Raw genomic sequence first — 21,605 nt, 5'->3', positions numbered from 1 at the left:
TACAAAAGTTCCTTTTTCTCCACATTCCCATCAACATTTGTTATTTCTTGGCTTTTTGTTAGCCATCCTAAGAGGTGTGAGTGAGGTGATACCACTTTTTTAATATTTTATTTTGTTTGTGAATTTTTTAGGGATTTTATTTATTTAATTAATTAATTTATTTATTTATTTATGTTAATGGAGGTACTGGGGATTGAACCCAGGACCTCCTGGATGCTAAGCATGTACTCTACCACTGAGCTCTACCCTCCCCCCTGTACTACTTTGTGATGTCACCCTAATGGTGATATTTCAGGGGTTGTTTTTAAACTAATTTTTTGTAGCCATTATCATCCTTAGTGAATTCTATGTATCCAGAAATGAAAGTATAAATCACCCTTGATAGCACTGTATTAGAAGAAAGAATATTGAATGCATTTCTATAAAAGGCAAAAGTTACATATGTGTATGGCAAAAAAATATGTTGGAATGTAGGACTACAGTTGTTATCTCTAATGGATGCACCCATATGCTTAGAGTGATTATAAAGAAAATCAAGCTTTGTGCATAATTGAAATTTAATAGATCCTGTCTTTTATATTTCACTTGAGTGCTTGAGGAATATTTCTGACTGCACTTCTTTAGGGCTTTTACTCTTTTATTCTAGTATGAAAGGACTGACTAGGAAGATTAGAACACACTATGAATGCTGAGGTTACTCAGCTTGTAAATAAACACATATTAAAGAAATTTTTAAGTTTTCAGATAATAGGCTCAAAAAGATGTATTAAAAACATGTAGAAACTATTCACAGACACATTTGAGGGTTTTTTGAGACTGTTATAAGACTCTATCCTCTGTGGCCCAAAAGTACCCTTTACCGTCAGGAAGGGGAAATATAATGTTGTCCAAAGTAGGTAGATCCTACAGTTTGAGTCTAAACCAAGGTCTTTGAAAGGATGTGGAGAGAAATTAGTCATTGAGGTTGCATGCAAAGAGCAGAATTTTAAGTGAAATACCCATTGTTGAGAAAATACAATTAAATATAAAATCACCTACCAAGCCAGTGAATCTTTTCCACAAAATATAGAAAAGAATGAATCAGTTTTACTGCTCAGTATGGATTAAATCAGATGGCGATGCACATGATAGGCAATCTGCTAAAGAGACTGCAAAAAGAGAAAAAAAATTCTAACCCATTTATATAAACAAGCAGATGCAATCCATTTCATACATGCTAATTATCCTTTTCAAAAGAAAAAATAAACTTCTCCTATCTTTATGACAAGTAGAAAGTTACATCCTGGAGCCAAGCACCTATGCTCTCACAGAAACAGGGTGACAGAGCACCATCTTTCTTCATGTTTGCATTTCAAAGAAATGACTCCATGGCCTCCAAGACATTCTTGGTATACAAAACTGGTAAGAACTTTATTCAGCTTTTAAAACATTTACATACATCTGAAAGAAGCAGAAAAAGCAAGCATGTGTGATTTCAAGTTTTCTAAAAGAAATGCTAAAGAAAAGTAGAAGGAGGAGTTAATTTTTTCCTTTTGGTATTAGTGAGAATTTGATTTTTTTAGATTCATATTTACACATAATTTTTATTTTTGTCTATTTTATAATAAAACTACAGTTTTCTAATTATCTATTGTTTCTACTTTCTCTTGGCAGTTTGCATTCGTCTAAATATACAGCAAGTGCACAGTAAAATACAAAGCAAAGCAATTATCAGGAATACAATAGAATGAATTTAAAAAATTCAGTACAGTATTAGCATTGAGGAATAACCTTTAAGTAGATTATACCAGTGGTGAATGGTTACAGCAGATATTTGATTAGCAGTGGCCAAAACTTTCCTTTCATCATACTTTGATTTTATAAATTTCTGTGATGTCTATATTGCTTATAATTTCAAATGATTAACCACTTGAGTATTATTTTGTAGTTCCTTATGAAATATTAGCCAATTCAATCCTACAGAGTAGCTTCCTTCTGGAGGCTGAATCTAAATTTTTAAGTAACTGTTTTCTTTCAAAAGCCCAATAAATTTCTCCTAAGTTCTCATCAATCACATAAGTAATATTACATTTAAAGGATAATATGGGCCCTTCAGTAATTATTCATCTTTCCAAATAATTTTTCCCAGACAGGAAACACAAAGATACCCAGAGCCATTATCTAGTGTCATTACGAGACACCTATTTAAGGGTAAATATTACACTTAGAGTGTTTAATGTACATGACTTTAATTGTTGTAAATCTTGAGGATAAACCCAGATGATGGGCCATTTTTGCATGGGTCCAAATCAATAATTATATTACTATAACAGTCAATTAAATCTCCATGAATAATAAACATCCACTTTTGTTTATTTATCTATACTTGTACTGGAAGGGACTTACATCTCAAAGTTAATCAAGGGACATTGGGACTGTCTTCTTCAGTCTTAATCTGTAAGTGCCAGATTTCTGTTTGTCTTGTATTTGATGCTTTTCACCCTGCATGTTCCTTTCAGTCAAACCAGTTAACACAACTACTTTGTGTGTGGGTGTGTATGAAATTTAGAGATTATCTGGATGCATATCAGTTACTTTTACTTTGGTATTATTTTAGAAAATGGTAAGAAGATGGTCTCAATTTTCTCTGCCAATAATTGCATTATTGCATTTATAAGACCAGAACATGTCTATACTGATATAAGAGAAAAATTATGCCTGACCAGTTAGTTAAACAGTTAGGGGAAATTTTATTCAACACTATTGCAATGGAAGTTAGGATTGTTGCAATAAGGGCAAAGACTATTGAAATGAGAATCAAGACTGTTGCTATAGGGAAGACAAATTGAACTCAATCCTGCTGGAACAAAAGATGGGGTGGTTGTTAAGTGCTGGGTGAGCTAGTAGAAAAGTACTGGAAAACTTTAGGTGGGAGATTAGTCAATACTAATAGGCCATCCATGTTTCCTTATAGTTGCTTAACAAAGTTGGGCTCTGCACTCCCACAGAGACAGGGAGACAGGAGTGCTGTCTCCTTTGATGATTACATTTAAAGAAGATGGCTTCCAAATCCTTGGGAGAGATGTTCTTGGTTGTAGAAGATTTACATCTCAAAGGCAGAGAAAGGATTTCCAATTGCAAGTTTTCTAAAGTGAATATTCTGAATAAAGTTACAACAGGAGCCTATAGTCAGTATAATATCCCTATAAAGTTTAGTTAAGCCAAGGGTAATGTTAAGGTTATCTTGGTCATTGGGAGTAGAATTAAGAGCTGTTTGGAAATAGTGACTCTGGGGAATTTTACTGAGAGTACAGAAAGAAGTAGTGTAACAAATAACATGTTTGGTTTTTAATGAAATGTGATTCTTAAATAATTAAAATAATATTACTGTGAAAAGGACAGTAAGGGAGTTTATGAGAATCACAGTTTGCAAGAATACCTTCTTTTGGTTGATTTCAGTGCCATTATCAGTTGTTCTAGAACATTTCTTTTTTCGGTTCTTTGTGGGAACCACTCTCCAGTCTCTCTAAGGGGCTGGCTTCACTTGGCAAACATGGACCCACCTTGATAGCCATATGGGTGATCAGCTACCCTTGAAAGGATTCCTCCAGCACAGGAACAGACCATCTATCCTCTAGAACACGTTTAGGTAGACAGAATATTATAGTCAGTAGACGTAGCATACTTCTTCCAGTGGGTCCTTGAAGGCCCTTATAGCTTTGTGTCTCAGGGCTTCTGTGAAAGAAAGAGGCCCTTTGAAGTAGTGAACATGATTGATTATGAGAGGATTAGCTTAAATTGGGCCCTGGACATGATCTCTGCCCCAGATTTCATGGGTCTGCCAAATATAGGTTCAAAGGGAAAAATACAATGCTTGCCTGCAGGGGTTGCTCTAATTTTCCGTGAGGCTAGAAGTAAATTTCTAGGCCATTTTCATCTAGTATATTGCTAAATCTTAGTGAATGAGTTCGATTCATCTTATGGGAATCTGTAAACATTTTCATAATTACTGGATGACAGCAGAAATAAGATTGTTTCCTCTCTCTGATTTGTTATACTCCAGTATACCAAACATAGAAAATATGTGTATTAAGAGAGACTTTACTGCTGCCTGAGTATTGGCATCAGACCATCCAGACACCATATACGCCCACCATAACCAGGTAGAATCTTCTACTTTCCACAAGCATTTATTCTATGAAGTCCAAATGCCACCAAGTTTCTGGTAAATTTGGTTGTGAAAACTGCCTATACATACCTTGGGAATGGTCTGTAAATAATTCTGCAGACAGATTGTTCATCTGTTAAATACGTTTTGAGTAACTTCACCTCTTAGGTAAATGTAATAAGACTCTAGCACCTTTAAAATCCCTCTTTTAGTTAGATGATTATGTTGGTGACACAACATTACTAACCAGGCAGGTAAGGACTGTTCTATAGGAATTAGTTTGTTGGATAATTCCCATAATTCAATCAAAGTTCATTTAGCCCCCCTTTTCAATCCATGTATATGTTTCCTTTTGTGAAGCTTATTTTTGGAAGTTGTTAAAAATTTCTTGTTGTATTAAATGTAAAGCTTCTAAGTTTGAAATCTGCCACATTTTAACAGTGGCTTTTACAGCTCTGTCAGCAAAATCATTGCCTTTAGAAGTTTTTATTCTGCCCTATATGAGCTCTACAATGGGTTACAGTTCTGAGCAGGCAGTTGTACAGCCTCTAACAAATCAGCTATCCATTCTTTATGAGATATTTTATTTCCCCTCAAAGTAGAGAATCCTCCATTTTTTTCCCAAATTTGTTCTGTTGTATGACAGACGCAAACACATATTTTATACATACATGTGTGTACACGTGTGTATATGTAGGTATATATATCAAGAATCACAAGTCTTGTTACTATTATTGACTAAGTTACTTATGCCAATTTAATTCTAGACAAAATAAAATCTTCCAAAATTTCACAACAAGTTATCAAAGCATAAAAGCCTTAACTTGGTCACTTTTATCTTGAGTATATGACTCTTTAGCTAACATTATTAAAGCAGCATTATGAATAAGACTATTAGACAAAAGATGTCAGGGCCTAGTGTTGTCTTTTATTTTACCATTGTACAATCACAATTATATATTTGATCAGGATCTGGTAAAAGACAGACAGGATTTGGGATATTTCATCTCCCAAACACAACATTAAGATTGAATAATAATGCTTATTTGTAGCTAGTCTGATGCTATAACACAAATTCTGGATTACATGCACTTATAAGATAGCTATCACAACAGCAAGGCATGAGAATAAGTCAAGTGACTGAAGATAAGGGCTTGAGCCTTTTAAAAGGTATGTCTGCTGCTGTCACAGCATCCCAGTATCACAGTGCCACAGCCTCCAGAAGAACTGAGAAACACGTTATTGATGTGTGGTCTTATCCCAACTTTTGAGTTAGAATTCCAAAAGTAGCATCTTTATTTTCATGACAAAATAAGAAGAAAGGCTTTTAAAATTAAAAAAAAAAAAATCCCCAAAGCTGAGATGATAGCCAATTTTAGTTCAAAAGTCTCTTTAGATTCTACAGGCTAAATCATAGGATCTGAGCAGTTGTTACACAATTGCTCCATTAAAGGTTTTGCCTACTCTGCAAAAGCTGGGACAGTGTGCTAGCAGTCCTGGACATCACCTAAGCTGTTTTTTGTAATACGGTGTTTCTTCTGCAAAAGGGAATGACCTTATATTTAAACATTTAGGGGCCCTCAGCATCAATATATGCCCTAAATATTTAACCTCAGTTTGGCAATATTGCAATTTATCTCTTGAGGCCTTATGTCCTTGTGAAAGGAGGAGTTGTAACAAAGCCAAAGCATCAGTTTTGGTTCACTCATTAGTTTCCAAACCAGTTGTATATTGAATGCTTATAGATCCTTCTAGTGGGACAGTGTTCTCCAAGTTTTCTGCAAATGACTAGAGAAATAGTAGGAGAGTGTGGAAACTATTAAGGAATCCTTTGTCATAAATACTGGACTTCCTTCATAAGTAAAAACATCAGAATATAGACCTGTTTAGACAATAGGAATAGGAAAAAAAAGCAGAATATAGATAGATTAGAGAAAAACTTTGCAGAGAGGTGGTACCAAAGTTATAATAGTTTTAGTACTAGGAACTACAAGTATTAATGGAACAATGAATTTATTTACTTCTTTAAGATCTTGTGTTAAGGTCACCCATCTTTATCAAATTTGCCTTCCTTTTTTTGCTAGTTTGGCAGCACTAATATTACAGGATGAGTGCCCTTTTATAATTATCCCGTATTTTTTAATTCATTCTGTAACTGGTTTTATTTCTTCTAATTGAGCTCTTGACAAAGGGTATTGTTTGACACATGGTCATGGCCTATGCTTTTGATAAGCTATTTCTACTGTTCTGTATCTCAAATTAAACTAGTATTATTATTCGAAGGCCCAAAGTGATTCATTGTTTTATTTCTGCTTAGGGTACTTTTCCAGCACGGTGTGACACTGCCACTCTCTACTAGATTCCTTCTCTTTCAGAAGGCATACATTAACCAAATAAGACACTTTTTTTCCCCAGGGCATTCCACAGACACTCCATACGGAGTATACAATATGGTAGTTTTAATTTGCATAGGAGATTTCTCTCCAGTAGGTTTACAGGAAAATCAGGAGAAAGTAAAAGCAAAAACAAAAACATGTTTCTCAGTCATGAGATCTATTCATGTGGGAACCATAGGAGAAAAGGAACACGTGTAAAGCTAATTCAAAATACCAGCAACCTGTATTGGTCTATCACCAGGTGGAAAATGAGATTTTCCGGAGCATTTTCATAAGTAGCACCTTTACCTACCAGAAAAAGCAAGGATATGGCAAAGTGAGGGAAAGTTATTCAAACATATATTTCACCAATTCCTACTGCTGAGATTCCCTCAATCTGTCAATTATAAGCCATTTGACAATTATTCCCTTGCTTTCTAGGCTTTCCTCATTCCCTTATTTCTGCAATTTCTGTATCCTCTGGAGTCTCTTTTTTCCAGTCCCTTTTCCAAAGTCCTCATTTTTTGGAATAATGACATATAGTTGTCTCATCTTCTTTGCTGCCTTCACAGATTGGCCATAATAGAGGTTATTTCCTTTAGTAAATGATACCAAATGAACCATTAACACAGCAGTTTTTAACTTATTTTCTTCTTCTTACTTCTCTAGATTGCTCCCAAACTGAGTAACTGCTGCTAAGATTTGAGTAATAGTTTGTCTCTGCCAACCTACCCCTTTCCCATGATTTGAGCTTGGATAGTCAGCAAGAGAGCCAAGGCAAAGGATAGGACCAGGGGACAATTTTCATCTGTCTCTGAATCTAGGCCAGTAAATTTTGAGAAAGTCTTAACAAATTACTGATGGAAAATAATGGGAGCTTCACCTGTCTCCTGGATACAACACTGCAGTTTCTCCCAGATAGACTTTAGAGGAAAAGCTAGGACTCTCTTTCAATGGGTCAACCAATCCCTTAGTCCTTCCACAGTTGTAGAGGGTAGTGGATAGTTGCTATTTCTTGAGACGATGGGTCATCTTCCAACTCCCAATGTGTTTACTCCATCAAATAAGCAAAAGTCTGCTGGTTGCAGAATTCCCCACTGTAGCTTGTGCACAGCCCCAAGTATGGGGCTGAAAATTTAAGATGCACTGTGTAGAATTTCTGAAAACTTCTGAAAAACAGGGAAAGAAGCTTTCATATGAGTAATATCAGCTGGCAAGGAGGCTGGGTAGCTTCTCAGTGGTATCAGCTTCACTGGTGACCAAAAAAAAAAGAGCTGGTTTTCCACACATTGTGACAAAGAAAAAAAAAAGTGGTATTGTATGGCTCTTTGGCTTCTTTCCCATGTTGATATAATTACCAACCTAATATTTTTCTTTTCTTTTGCCTTTTGTCCAAGTAACTAGTGAAACTACTCTACACCTTATCGCCTTTACATAGGGAAAGAGCCTTTTATTCAAGTTCTCAACTCTTTCCTAAATGCATCTCCTTATAATTTCTGCTTTCCAGATACATGGTGTGTATATGATAAGAACTCTTAGTAGTTGACTGTATGCTAAGAGATAGGATAGGCTCAGAGTGAGGATATGAGACTTAGAAGTTTGTGTTCTCAAATAGGGCAGGTAATTCAGTACCAGCTAAGGAAGTTGTGCTGTCATCCTTCTTTGTAGGGAAATCCACTGACAAAGGGAACCACATATCTAAAAGGTCATCACTTCCCTCTTCCCAGGAGTCTATTGGATGCAAGAAGGATAAAGAGATGCAGGGGGAGCAGAGGGAGCAGAGACTGCAATGAAAGGAAGAAGAGGGCTCTGTGAAAGAAAAAGCACCTTTAATTTAATTCTCACATTTCCTCTTCCATTCTTCTCAGTCTTTCATTCTGGCTATCCAAATCATTTTTAAGTTTATTCCTAAAATGATATCCATCCAATAAATGCCACTAATTAACTTGCTTTGAATGTGGCCCTCCTAAATTCCTCACAAATCTTGAATGACTGTCTTGTCAGGTATTCCAAATGTAACGGAGAGAAAGAACTGCAGGCAACCATTCTGGGCTTTCCATATTTTTTCATCATCAAAGCTAATCATGAACTTGAAGAGACTTTAGAGCCCAATTTACCCATATTTACTCAAGACTAAAATCTTAAATTTGGAGAGGGTAGTTCATCCAGCTAGTATTCCAAAAGAGCAAAGCACTAGAAAGGAGACTTTCTATAATTAAAGAGTCTCTTATACAACTCTTTTGTGTGGCCGTAAGAACTTCAGCTGGTCCACATACTTCAGGAACTGCCATTTGTATCCCATCCTCATCACCAAATTGTTGGAGAAATATAATTAAAAATAAAATCTCCTGCCAACCAAGTTAATTCTCTCCACAAAATGTAGGGCAAATGAAGCACATTTAATATTGAATAAGCATTAAACCAGACTGTGATGTGCATCATAGGCAATCCACTAAAGAGATTGCAAAGAGAGCTAAATCTTACCCTTTATATATCAGGCAGATAGAATCCATTTGCATACATAATAATTGTCCTTATCAAAAGGGAAAATAGAACTTCTGTCTTTATGACTAGTAGGAATTTAACATCATGGAGCTATGTACCTATACTTTAACTTGCACAGAAACAAGGAGACAGGGTGATATTTTTCTTGATGTTCACATTTCAAAGAGATAATACCAAGGCCTCCAAGAAAGACATTAATGTAATGCAGAATTGACAAGATGTTTATTTAGCTTAAAAGATTTACATACATCTGTAAGAGAAACATCATTCATAATTTCAAGTTTTCCAAAGGAAATGCTAAAGAGAAAGGGGGATTGTTCTTTATTTTTTTATTTTAGAGAAAATTTAATTCAATCAATTTTAAGGTTTGTATTTATCCCTACACTACCAATGGGTTGGGAACTAGGTAGAATCATGGCCAATAGGTTAACAACTTAGCAATGGAACAATTAGTCTAAATGTGTTAGCTGTTTTTTATGAATTGACAAAAGCTGGTAAAATAGTTCAGGACTGAGATAGATATAAGAGGGTATGATAAAGAGGACTAATGTAATCTTCTTATAAAAAACCCAATATTCACTATGAGATAGATTGTTGGCACACTTGATATGATGTAGCTGATGCACATCCTATAATTTTAAGCTTTCATGCCCGTTTCATAATGGATTGATTTTACTTTATTTCATGTCTCTAAGCTTGAGTCCTACCTCTTGCCAATTAACCTGTGTCTACTGTAGCTCAAAAGACTAGTACTTATGAACTCATCAATTTGAAAATTGAAAGTTCTTGTGCCACAAAGTTTAATTGAAAGATGTTTTCAAATGATAATGTACATGTGTATGTATATGAATACATGTGGCGATACACATATATTACAAAGGAGAATGTATATGTGTATATATTTTATATTATAATAATTTTAAATTTGCTTTGGCAGAAAGAAGGTGAATATACTCTAAAATTCTAAAATATCTTACAGTATCTTTATATCTAACAATGTTCCTCCATATTATGCATAATTATAATTAAATTATAATATTTAACTGGGCTTATTTGTGATAGATTACCATAAATTCTGCAGCACCAGACACTGGTGACATAGCTGTATTGCAAAGGCAGTCTGCTGATGATGTTTTACTGCTTTAATGTTTGACTAGTGAGCAGAACATTCTGCTGTCATAGCCCCTTCAAAGATATGGTCATCCATGCTGCCCTCTGCGGGTCTAATTATAGTACAGCTTCTCTCCAGGACACTGTGCTCTCTTAGGGTGCCCTTTTTATTTGTAAGGGAATCTGTATACCTTCTCTCCTCCTCATGTAATTTTTCAGAAATCTTCATGACTTTAGCAATAAATTAGGTAAACACTTAGTAATTTCTTCTTCTAAAAACCCATCTTTTTCATTTGTACTTTAGAATTCCTTAGCAGTGAATCCCATTTTTTTTTTCCCTCTCTCCATTCTTACCAGACTTTTCCCCTCAAGGTCTTATTTACTCATTTGCTTTTCTCCTTTATATGACCTTTGCCTTCATTTGAAATATGTGATTGAAACATTATTAATGACAGAGGAAACATTAAGTAATTTCCCTTGTTAGGGTTATAAAATTAGACATTACTGAATAAGATTATGAATGCATAGATTCAGTGATGCCACATCAAATTAGCAACATATTCTTCAAATTAAAACTATGTACAGTGTAACATACATGACATGGCCAGCCTGACATCAGTATTGCAAAGGATTATATTATATTCCCTGCAATTTTATTGTTTTGCAAAGTACTTAAATATTTTTCACAATGTTTCTTTAGAACACAGCTCTGTGAAATTTGAGAGGTTAAAATGAAGTGCATTTCTAGTGTTAAAACGACAACTAAAATTTTTTTATAGATCCTTTTTTTTCTATTCAGTTCAAAAAGAAATACAAGATTGTCAATGGTCTAAAATTTAGTATCTTGCCTTAGGGATACGAAAGAGCTAACCTAGTTAAACACATAAAGTGGTACTTGTTTATAATAAACCTTGATCACTAAGTTGTGTTGTTTGTCTATTCCATTACATCAATACAGCCTTATAACTTTATATGACAGTTGTTTGTTTCTAGCCAAGTAAGTATTAAGAAACACATCTGTCTCATAATTTTCATGCAGAGGGTGTTTTAATAACCCATTTCTCCTTTCTTTGTCCATCTCTTTTTAGGCTGACTGGAAGCTTTGTGCCAGACTTGATAGTGAGCATGAGTAACCAAATGTGGCTGCACCTTCAGACAGATGAAAGTGTCGGATCCGTTGGCTTCAAGGTTAACTACAAAGGTAATGATAAATTGCTACTATGGGAAATATGTTATCTTAATAACACCAGAGAATGCTTTTAAATTCAAGTTTAATTGCATCTACACAATCAAAGTTTCCCAGAATACAAGCAAGAATATATTTCAACAAAATACTTTCCTCCTTAAGTTAACTACAAATGTTGATTTCACTTTTTTTTAAAATAAAATTAAGGTTTTTTTTTTCCCTTTAAAATGTGTCTGTTTTGCATACCTCATCTCTCCCTGAGTCTGCTGTACAATCCCTATGCTTTAGTCACTCTGGACTCCTACCTAGCCTTCTCAGAACAGACAATGTAATTTTATACACTTTATACAAATTGCCTGGCAAAAAAGATCTACTAATTATTAAATACTTGAATACAAAGTAAAGGACTTAATTCCTTATAGAATCCAGGGTATCAATTATTATTATTTTTGTAATTCATCAGTGAGTCTCTCAGATCAAATGCATGGTCCTAGTATTCAGATGATTACCTCTTATGTAAATTATAGACCACATATGTGTTAAATTACTACTGCACATCCCAATATTGATAGTGATGGAGAATAATAATTAACTACACATGTGTACCACAATCTTTTGTTTTAGTTCCACTTATAAAAGATAGATGCAAGAATTGTGAAATCATGCCTATCTTTGACACATGATTAACCTTGATAAAAGTCAGAGACAATGGATGAAGGGGTATACATACAATGTACATATTAGAAATGCAATTTTGAAATTCTGACTGAAAAAAATGTATGTTAATAAGTTTAATTAAAATCTGTGCTTAAAAGATGAAAATATAGAAGAGACCATCAGAACGTTTTGCTACTTGAATTTATTTTTTCTATTGTAAAAATCATTATTCTCGATCTTATCAATTAAACAATGGATTATTAATAAACAGAATCCTCCTACTTGCATAATAATACTTTCTAACCAGAGTTTATTTTTTCAAGCATTGGCTTGTCATGCCTTTGTGTTCAAACACAGGGAAATGAATGCATGATGTTGTCAGGGAGACAGGACACATGCAATCTGTGTTTTTAACTTGAGACTAAATTTGGTACTATATTAATTTGAATAGTTCAGGAAATCTGTATAAATGTCAGTTTAAAAAACCAAAAAATTTAGCCTGATTATAATTTTAAATATAGTCTTCCTTCACTTAAAATTCATTTCTATCCTCAGTAAATACAGCAGAGTTACAGAGGTTAAAGAATGGTCAGCTTCTGTTGAAACTATCTGTGTCTTGATTTTTTTCTTTCTCCTAATTTTTTCCACTCTAAATGGCTAAGTAAATTTGACATTTTTATATTCCTCTTGGTTTTATTATTTTCTTCACCCTGTGAATGTTGCCTGTTAGAAAGTCTATAGTTGTTTAAACCTTAGAAGCTGTATTAATCATTAATGACAACACTTCAACAAAGAACACAGTTATTAAAGCTCATGCACAGTTTGGAGTGGCAAGGTAGTCCTATCGATATTTACAGCACTTTTCACTCCACTGCAGTTCGAGAGCTGAAAGTACATTGTAAAGTAGCACAACTGAGCATAATTTGCTGGGTTTTTTTCTGCTCAGTTTTCAACAAATAATTTAAAAATGTATGTATTTCCTAAAGATCTGCTATGTGTCAGCTGCTGAATGAGTTGTTGATGATGAAGAGAACAACCAGATAGTCTCTCTTCCTCTCAGGAATGCCAACTATTCACACACAAATATCCACAGAGATGAGATACTTGAAACCAACCCAGGAGATTCTTAATGAATAGCGCCCTTATTATTTTCCCTCCCTTTTATCTGGTCCTTCCAGTCTGACCTCCACACTGCTTATGGTGATCTCCCAGTAATAGAGAGATGATCATATTACTCTCTGGTTTAACCTGTTTCCATACTTTTCACTCCCTGAAGGTGAAGTCCAGAACCTCGATACATCTTATCCCCCATCTTATCCCCCAGCTTTTTTTTATTTCCTACAATCCAGTTGTATAAAATTATTCATAATTCTCTGAACACAGCAAGTTGTTTCACACTTCTCCTCTTACCCTCAGTAATTTCTACCTGGATCTATATTCTTATTGTAATTCAGCATCACATCACTCATCCTTTGAGACAAATTTCAAATATTTCTTCTGTGAAGCCTTCCTTAATTCTGCCTGTTACAAAAGAATACTTCCTCTGTTTTACAAACCTTACATTATATAAACTACATAGCAAGATACAAATATGTCATATTAATCTTTATTTTTCCATTAGCAACCCCCTGCTATATCATCATAGGGGATTATTTGTTCAATAAAACTGAAAACATGACTTGACCTATATAACATGATGTAATATAGGGTAAAGCATGCCCTTAAAAACTTAGTTTACCATGATTTATTTCCTACTGTGAAAATCATGTTTTTGCATTCTCCATAATTTAAAACCTGAGCTCACATTGAAGCACAGTTCATTTTGAGAAGTTTCAAATTTTGATGTGCAGATAGCTTTAGCAACTTTGCACTAAAAACAATTTTCATAATTACTATGCTCTCTGTTAAGTAATGAGTTGGTTGTAAATGGAGCACCTGCTAAAAAACCTTTACAGATTTGATCTAAAGAGATCTTTTTTATCATTGGTAGATTTGCATGAAATAGCATTAAACGTAGAAACTCATAAATTAAATGTATATTTTATTGTACACTTTGTCTTTTAAATAACATAACAGTTACATGTTTTTGAGAGTAAGAGAGAACCTAGCTATAAAACCATCTGGTCATTTTTATCTTCAGGTAATTATTTAGGAAATTTAAATATTTTTCTATGGCTACAAGTCTCTTCATATTTCTTCTTAGATTAATGTTGGTTATTTATATTTCGTTAGAAAATTTTCTAGGATATAAATAAAAGTTTTCAAATATATTGACATTTGATATATAGTTTATTAAAAAAAACTTTTTATGGAAAAAATAATAAAGATATCTTACCCAGATAATTTATTTATGATGGCTGTTAGTGCCAAAGAGGAATTTTTTACTCTGTCTCTTTGCCTGCAGCTACTTTTTTTGCTTGCCCCGCAAATCCTTCCATTTTCTTCTAGTAACTGAACTGTTTTCAGCTTTGATGAACTTTATGTCTTCCAATTCTGTATGGCTTTATAGGTTTGGACTGAACTAATCAGAATTCCTTTTGATATGGTTATCATTCTAGGATCTGGGGGAGCTGATATAGATGTAGGTGAAAGAAAATCTCTTTTCTGAGGTTGTAAACTCTTAAGGGTCATTTAACTTGGTGCTACTGGTGGCCAGCTGTTGCTACCTATGTCAGTAACTTGCCAACACAGACAGGGCAGAACCAACAGATGGAAAGAATGCAAAACAGTATTGTAGACAAAACTGAAACTCCTAAATGCCTGAGGGAAATACTAGACCTTTGTTTTCCAATTGTATAAGGCGATAAACTTTTCCTTATTTAAGCTATGGTGAGTTCAGTTTCTGTCAATTATAGCTAATTAAGCTCTAATTAACATATTTGCCATCTCTTTGTTGTTTAATTCCTCCAACTTAGAAAAATGGGAAGATCTAAACTATAGTTCAGTGCTTGCAGAATCAAATATATATCTTTTTTCCTTTCTTTCATTTTTTTGTTTAAGCATGGAAAAACACCATAGATGGGTCTCAGGGAGAGTGTGTAATCATAGAAAGGAACAGTTATATTTGAGAAAGTAATATTCAGTAAATTCTTAGATATTTTTTTCAGGAAAAGACACATAGAAATATTAGAGTTCTGTAATCATCTCTACTAACTGTATACATCCGTAGTGAGCAAAATTATTAATCTTAGCACCTTGTGCCTAAATGCCATTATTTATGAATTAAGTTTTGTTCCCAGTTTTTTTTTGTCCTCAAATTATATCATGATATCGATTGAGATGTTTTGAAAGTAGCATCAATTCCTTGGTTTTCACATAAGTAATTATGACATTGAGACATAATATTGCTTAGTTTTCACTGAAATCATGTGTGGGATAATGGAAAAATTATGTAAAATGTTTTTGCTATTTTCTCTGCCTTAAGATTTCTGTTATTAACAGTTTAGAAATTGACCCACACTATATATGGTCAATTAATTTTCAACAAAGGTGCTAAGGAGTTCAACAGGGAAAGAGTATATATATTTTTTGAATGAATAGTACTCAAACAATTGGATACCCACACATCAAAAAAGAAAATCTCAATCCTCCCTTAACTCACACAATATACAGAAATTAACTTGAAATGGATTATAGACCTAAATATAAGAGCTAAAACTACAAAACTTCTGGAAAAAAACCTAGAAGAAAAGCATAGTTAACTTAGCTTAGGGAAAGTTTTCTTACATAGCACACCAAAAGCATATTATATATGTTACGGACTAAATGTTTGTGTTCCCTCAAAAATTCTTATGTTGAAGCCCTAACCCCTAATGCGATTGTATTTAGAGGTAGGACATTAGGAAGGTAATTAGATTTAAGTGAAGTCAAGCGGGTGGAACCTACATGATGGATTAATGCCCTTATAAGAAAGAAACAGCAGAGAGCCTACCCTATCTCCAAGCACTCACACTGAGAAAAGACCATGCGAGTACACAGAGAAAAGGTACTTGACTGTAATCCAGGAAGCATCCTCACCAGAACCTGACCAGGCTGGCACCCTGATCTTAGACATCTCAATAGAGGACTTGTATCCAGAATACATAATGAATTTTAATAACTCTATAATAGAATAAATCAAATAATCCAATTTAAAATTACTAAAAGAATTGGCCAGTCACTTGACCAGAGAAGAGATACAGATGGCTTAAAAGCATATGGAAAGAATATTCACCATCATCATAGTTAAGGCAATGCAAATTAAAACCACAAGGAGATACCACCATATACCCACTAGAAGGATGAAGATTAAAAATATTGACTTAGCGAGAAAGTCGAACAACTGGACCTTACAAACACTGTTGGTAGGAACATAAAATGTTATAGCCACTTTTAAAAACAGTTTGATAGTTTCCTAAAGTTAAACACATGCCTACCATACAACCCAGCCATTTCCCTCTTAGACATTTTCCAAAGAGAAGTGAAAGCAAATGTCTATAGAAAGACTTGTATAAGTATACATAGCATATGTATATATTTTTAAAATCTCCCCAAACTGAGAAAACAATCTGAATGTTTATCCGTAGGTGAGTATATAAACAAAATGAGGTATGACCACACAATGGAATACTACTCATCAATAAAAAAAAAAAGAAAATACTATTAACATATGCAACAAGATGGATGAAAATCAAAATGATCATGCTCAGTGAATAGAGCCAGACCAAAACAAATGTACATCCTGCATGAGTCTGTTTGTTTAAAATTCTAGAAAATGCTAACTGAAATTCATAATAACAGAAAGCAGATTGTTAAGAAAAGAAAACCTCATCCAAAAATGGGCAAAAGACCTAAAAAAGCAGTTCTCCAAGGAAGAAATACAAATGATCAATAGGCACATGAAAAAATGCTCAATATCATTAATTATCTGAGAAATGCAAATCAAAACTACAATGAGGTATCTGTCACCTCACACCAGTCAGAATGGCCATCATTCGAAAGTCCACAAATGACAAATGCTGGAGAGGCTGTGGAGAAAAGGGAACCCTCCTACACTGCTGGTGGGAATGCAGTTTGGTGCAGCCACTATGGAAAACAGTATGGAAATTCCTCAAAAGACTAGGAATAGACTTGCCATAAGACCCAGGAATCCCGCTCCTGGGCATATATCCAGAAGGAACCCTACTTCAAAATGACAGCTGCAACCCAATGTTCATAGCAGCACTATTTATAATAGCCAAGACATGGAAACAGCCTACATGTCCATCAACAGATGACTGGATGAAGAAGATATGGTATATTTATACAACGGAATACTATTCAGCCATAAAAACTGACAACATAACACCATTTGCAGCAACATGGATGTTCCTGGAGAATGTCATTCTAAGTGAAGTAAGCCAGAAAGAAAGAAAAATACCATATGAGATTGCTCATATGTGGAATCTAAGAAAAAAGAAAACATAAATACAAAACAGAAACAGACTCAGAGACATAGAATACAAACTTGTGGTTGCCAAGGTGGCGGGGGGTGGGAAGGGACAGACTGGGATTTCAAAATGTAGAATAGATAAACAAGATTATACAGTATAGCATAGGGAAATATACACAAGATCTTATGGTAGCTCACAGCGAAAAAAAATGTGACAATGAATATATGTATGTTCATATATAACAGAGAAATTGTACTCTACACTGGAATTTGACACAACATTGTACAATGACTATTACTCAATAAAAAAATGTTAAATAAGAAAGCAGATTGTTTGAGGAGCACTGAGATGAAAGGAGGAATGGAATACCAGGGCCAGAGAAGCATTTTGTGGATGATAAATGTGTTAATTACTTTGACTATGGTAATGGTTCATACGTATACACATAAATTAATCAAACTGTATCTTTTAAACATGGGCAGTTTACTGTTTGTCAATTATACCTCAGTGAAGCTGTAAACAAATGTTTTTGTTAACATTACCAAGTAATGTTTCAAAGTGAATACTAATGTAAGCTGTATTATTTTTAATGGTGTTATTATTTTGAGAGAAATAAGAAGAAGATTATGAGCAAAATGTTCTGACAGTTTTGACAAGAAGGCAAGAGCAATGTTTCATTCAAAATAACTGTAAAGTAGAAAAGAATAATATATTCTCAAAATATATTTTTAAGTGCTAATTGGATATACTTTGCAGATTTCAAGTTTTTCTTTATCTTTTTTAGTAGGTATTATAAACAAGATTTTTTTAGTATTATAAACAAGACTTTCAATGATATAATAGAGATTATGATAAGGAAATTTTTTTATACCCAAGCAGCAAAAGAAGTGCTGAAAATTGCCTTCATTTTTACATTTTTTATTAAAATACTCTTAGTCTTATGCAAGGTGATAAAAAGAGAAAATTCATTATAATCAATTACTTATTTCTTAATCCTGCTAGTACCTGCCTGAGAAAACCTGATTTGTTCTTGTGAAAAACCAATTCTTATTGAAACTGGAAACATTCTTTCTCCAGTTAAATGAGCTTTTTAAATTTTTGCTCCACTTATATGATATTTTTCCAACTTTTTATTAGGATATTTCTCCAGTAGTCACCATTTGTAGAATACCAAAATTAAGCCTTGCCATATTTCTGATTAGTATCAGTTAAAAAAGTATTAATCATATAAGATGTTTATATAGTAGAGATGTGATGGTACCTGGCAAAACAGTTAATGGTGTATGTACATTTTGTCCTTTTAATTAGTACACTGAAACAAAGATAATTGCACAGTCCATCATTGCACCTTCGTAGTACTTACCACAATTTAAATGGATGATGGTCCAGTAAATATATCAAACTGTAATCTGCAAAAGAGCTCACTGAGATTAATGAGAAACCAAAATTACCTTCAATATTAAAGAATTACTATGTTACTAACAATTGATTCCCTGTTCAAAGAACAAATACATATATAATGCCTAAATTATATTAATTCACTTCTAAGGATAAAATGAAAGGCTTTGTAAACCTCTTAATTATAGCTACTTAACCATTATTTTGTAGGAGAAAAAACAAATGAAAAGTTTTTGATCAAATGAAAAAGTTTTGAATACTTAGTCTCCGAATTAACCATTAAGCATAAATATGATACATTGGAAATTTAAATATCTGAAATATACTTCTTTTATTTAAGAGTAAGATAAAAATAGGCTAAATTTTTTTTTGGCTTAATAAAGATATTTTTATTGTTGACTAGCATTTCATTGTATAAATACATGACTGTTGTTTTAATTGGAATATTAGATATTTTAGCTTTTTTAAAAAAAAATTTTATTGAACTATAGTCAGTTTACAATGTTATGTCAACTTCTGGTGTATAGCACAATGCTTCAGTCATACATGAATATACATATATTCATTTTCATATTATTTTTCACTGTAAGCTACTACAAGATTTTGAATATAGTTACCTATGCTAGACAGTATAGACTTGTTTATCTATTTTATATATACCAGTTAGTATCTGCAAATCTCGAACTCCCAGTTTATCCCTTCCCACCCTTCTCCCCCTGGCAACCACAAGTCTGTACTCTATGTCTGTTTTATATTAAGTATATTAATTGATATAATTTTATATTTGTCTTTTTTTTTTTTTTTTAAGATTCCACATATGAGTGATATCATATGGTGTTTTTCTTTCTCTTTCTGGCTTACTTCACTTAGAATGACGATCTCCAGGGCCATCCATGTTGCTGCAAATGACATTATTTTATCATTTTTATGGCTAAGTAGTATTCCATTGTATAAATATACCACAGCTTCTTTATCCAGTCATCTGTCGATGGACATTTAGGTTGTTTCCATGTCTTGGCTCTTGTAAATAGTGCTACTATGAATATTGGGGTTCAGGTATCTTTCTGAATTAAGTTTACCTCTGGAAATATGCCCAGGAGTGGGATTGCTGGGTCATATGATAAGTCTATTTTTAGGCTTTTACGCAATCTCCATACTGTTTTCCACAGTGGCTGCACCAAACTGCATTGCCACCAACACTGTAGGAGGATTCCCTTTTCTCCACACCCTCTCTAGCATTTATCATTCATGAACTTTTGAATGATGGCTATTCTGACTGTTGTGAGGTGATACCTCATTGTAGCTTTAATTTGCATTTCTCTGATAATTAGTGATAATGAGCATTTTTTTTTATGTGCCTATTGGTCATCTGTATTTCTTCATTGGAGAATTGCTTGTTTAGGTTTTCTGCCCATTTTTGGATTGGATTGTTTGTTTTTTTCTTAGTAAGTCATATGAGCTGCTTATATATTCTGGAAAGTAAGCCCTTGTCAGTCTCATCTTTTGCAAATATTTTCATCCGTTATGTAGGTTATTGTTTTGTTTCGCTTATGATTTCCTTTGTTGTGCAAAGCTTGTAAGTTAAATTAGGTCCCATTTGTTTATTTTTGCTTTTATTTCTATTGCTTGGGTAGACTGCTCTAGAAGAACATTGCTGAGATATATGTGAGATAATGTTTTTAGGCTAAATGATTTTTAATTAAAGTATACGCTCATGAATTTTTGGAAAGAAAGTACCATATCTTGATCCAGAAACTTATTTTTTGGACTACTTTTCTTCTTCTTTGCCTTATTCTAAATTTGGTATTTTTAATTAAATCTTCAAATACTGTATATTGGTTTTATATAAAAATCATGAACAGGACTTTTAAAATTTTTTTCTTATAAGTGAAAATGTTATCTCTACATTCATTCAGCAAATTCTTTAAATGTTTCCTAGTAAGCAAATATTGCAATGGAAGCCTTGAATATATTTCTAAAAGACATTTGTCATGTTAAAATTGCCATTTCTTGGTTCATTTGAACAGCATAGAACTTACTGAAATGTCACTTGTATTACTTCTGTTGGAAGTGGTTCTTTTTTAAAGCCATGTAGATAAGTAAGATTTTATGTTGGGCCACTAATTAGTTTTGAAGACAGAAAAGATTTAAACCTTTAGGGAAGTTCAGTATTTTCAGTTGCCTTTAAAAGAGAAGGAAACAGCTTAATTGGAATTTTCTAAAATATGGGGCTGCTAGCAAGAAAAAAGAAAAAAGAATTTCATGTGTGGAAAATCAAAGAAGCATCTATGATTCATAATCCTGTTCAGAGCCCAATGTATATTACTGTAACACTTTGAAAGTAATACAGTTCCAACATAAAACAGGATTATTCTCTATACTCAAAATTATATTTCTGTTCATTTGAAAGAAAAGTTCAATAATGTAAAAACTGAATTTAATACAAACAGTTCCATTTTATTTTAAATGAAATAATTAACATATAATACACATAGTTTTTCTAGACTGAAAATATAAGTAAAGGTCCTTATTTTCCACTCAGATGCATTATTTTAGCATCTGGATCTCAAGAGTTGTGATCGATGACACATTATTATTTGGTTAAAATGGTCATGCTATTAAATTTCAAATAATCTTTGTAGTATTAGTAAAATGTATTGTGAGGATGAAAAAGGAAGAAAAGTTTACTATTGATTTTGTTAAATATATTTGAAGGATTTTCCCCTATACTATGAATCCCTTACATCTTTCTTTACCCCATATCAAATTTTAAATATTTTCATCAGGTTGTACCACAAATCTTTATGCTCAACATG

At 33.4% G+C, this 21,605-nt stretch overlaps 1 protein-coding gene across 3 annotated transcripts in view; it reads left to right on the top strand.

Moving 5' to 3' along the window:
* CSMD3 (CUB and Sushi multiple domains 3) overlaps positions 1 to 21,605 on the top strand; it is a 1,011,591-nt gene that overhangs the window by 569,634 nt on the left and 420,352 nt on the right. For all 3 annotated transcript variants that reach the window (XM_074352931.1, XM_074352929.1, XM_074352930.1), the window contains one exon: positions 11,226 to 11,338. In XM_074352931.1, coding sequence (XP_074209032.1) covers positions 11,226 to 11,338 — 113 coding nt within the window. The remainder of the gene's footprint in view (positions 1 to 11,225; positions 11,339 to 21,605) is intronic.

Source organism: Camelus bactrianus, chromosome 25, assembly GCF_048773025.1.
Source record: "Camelus bactrianus isolate YW-2024 breed Bactrian camel chromosome 25, ASM4877302v1, whole genome shotgun sequence".
NCBI classification, from domain to species: Eukaryota; Metazoa; Chordata; class Mammalia; order Artiodactyla; family Camelidae; genus Camelus; species Camelus bactrianus.
The sequence above is the reverse complement of the archived record's forward strand: the minus strand, read 5'-3'. Positions and strand labels throughout refer to the sequence as shown.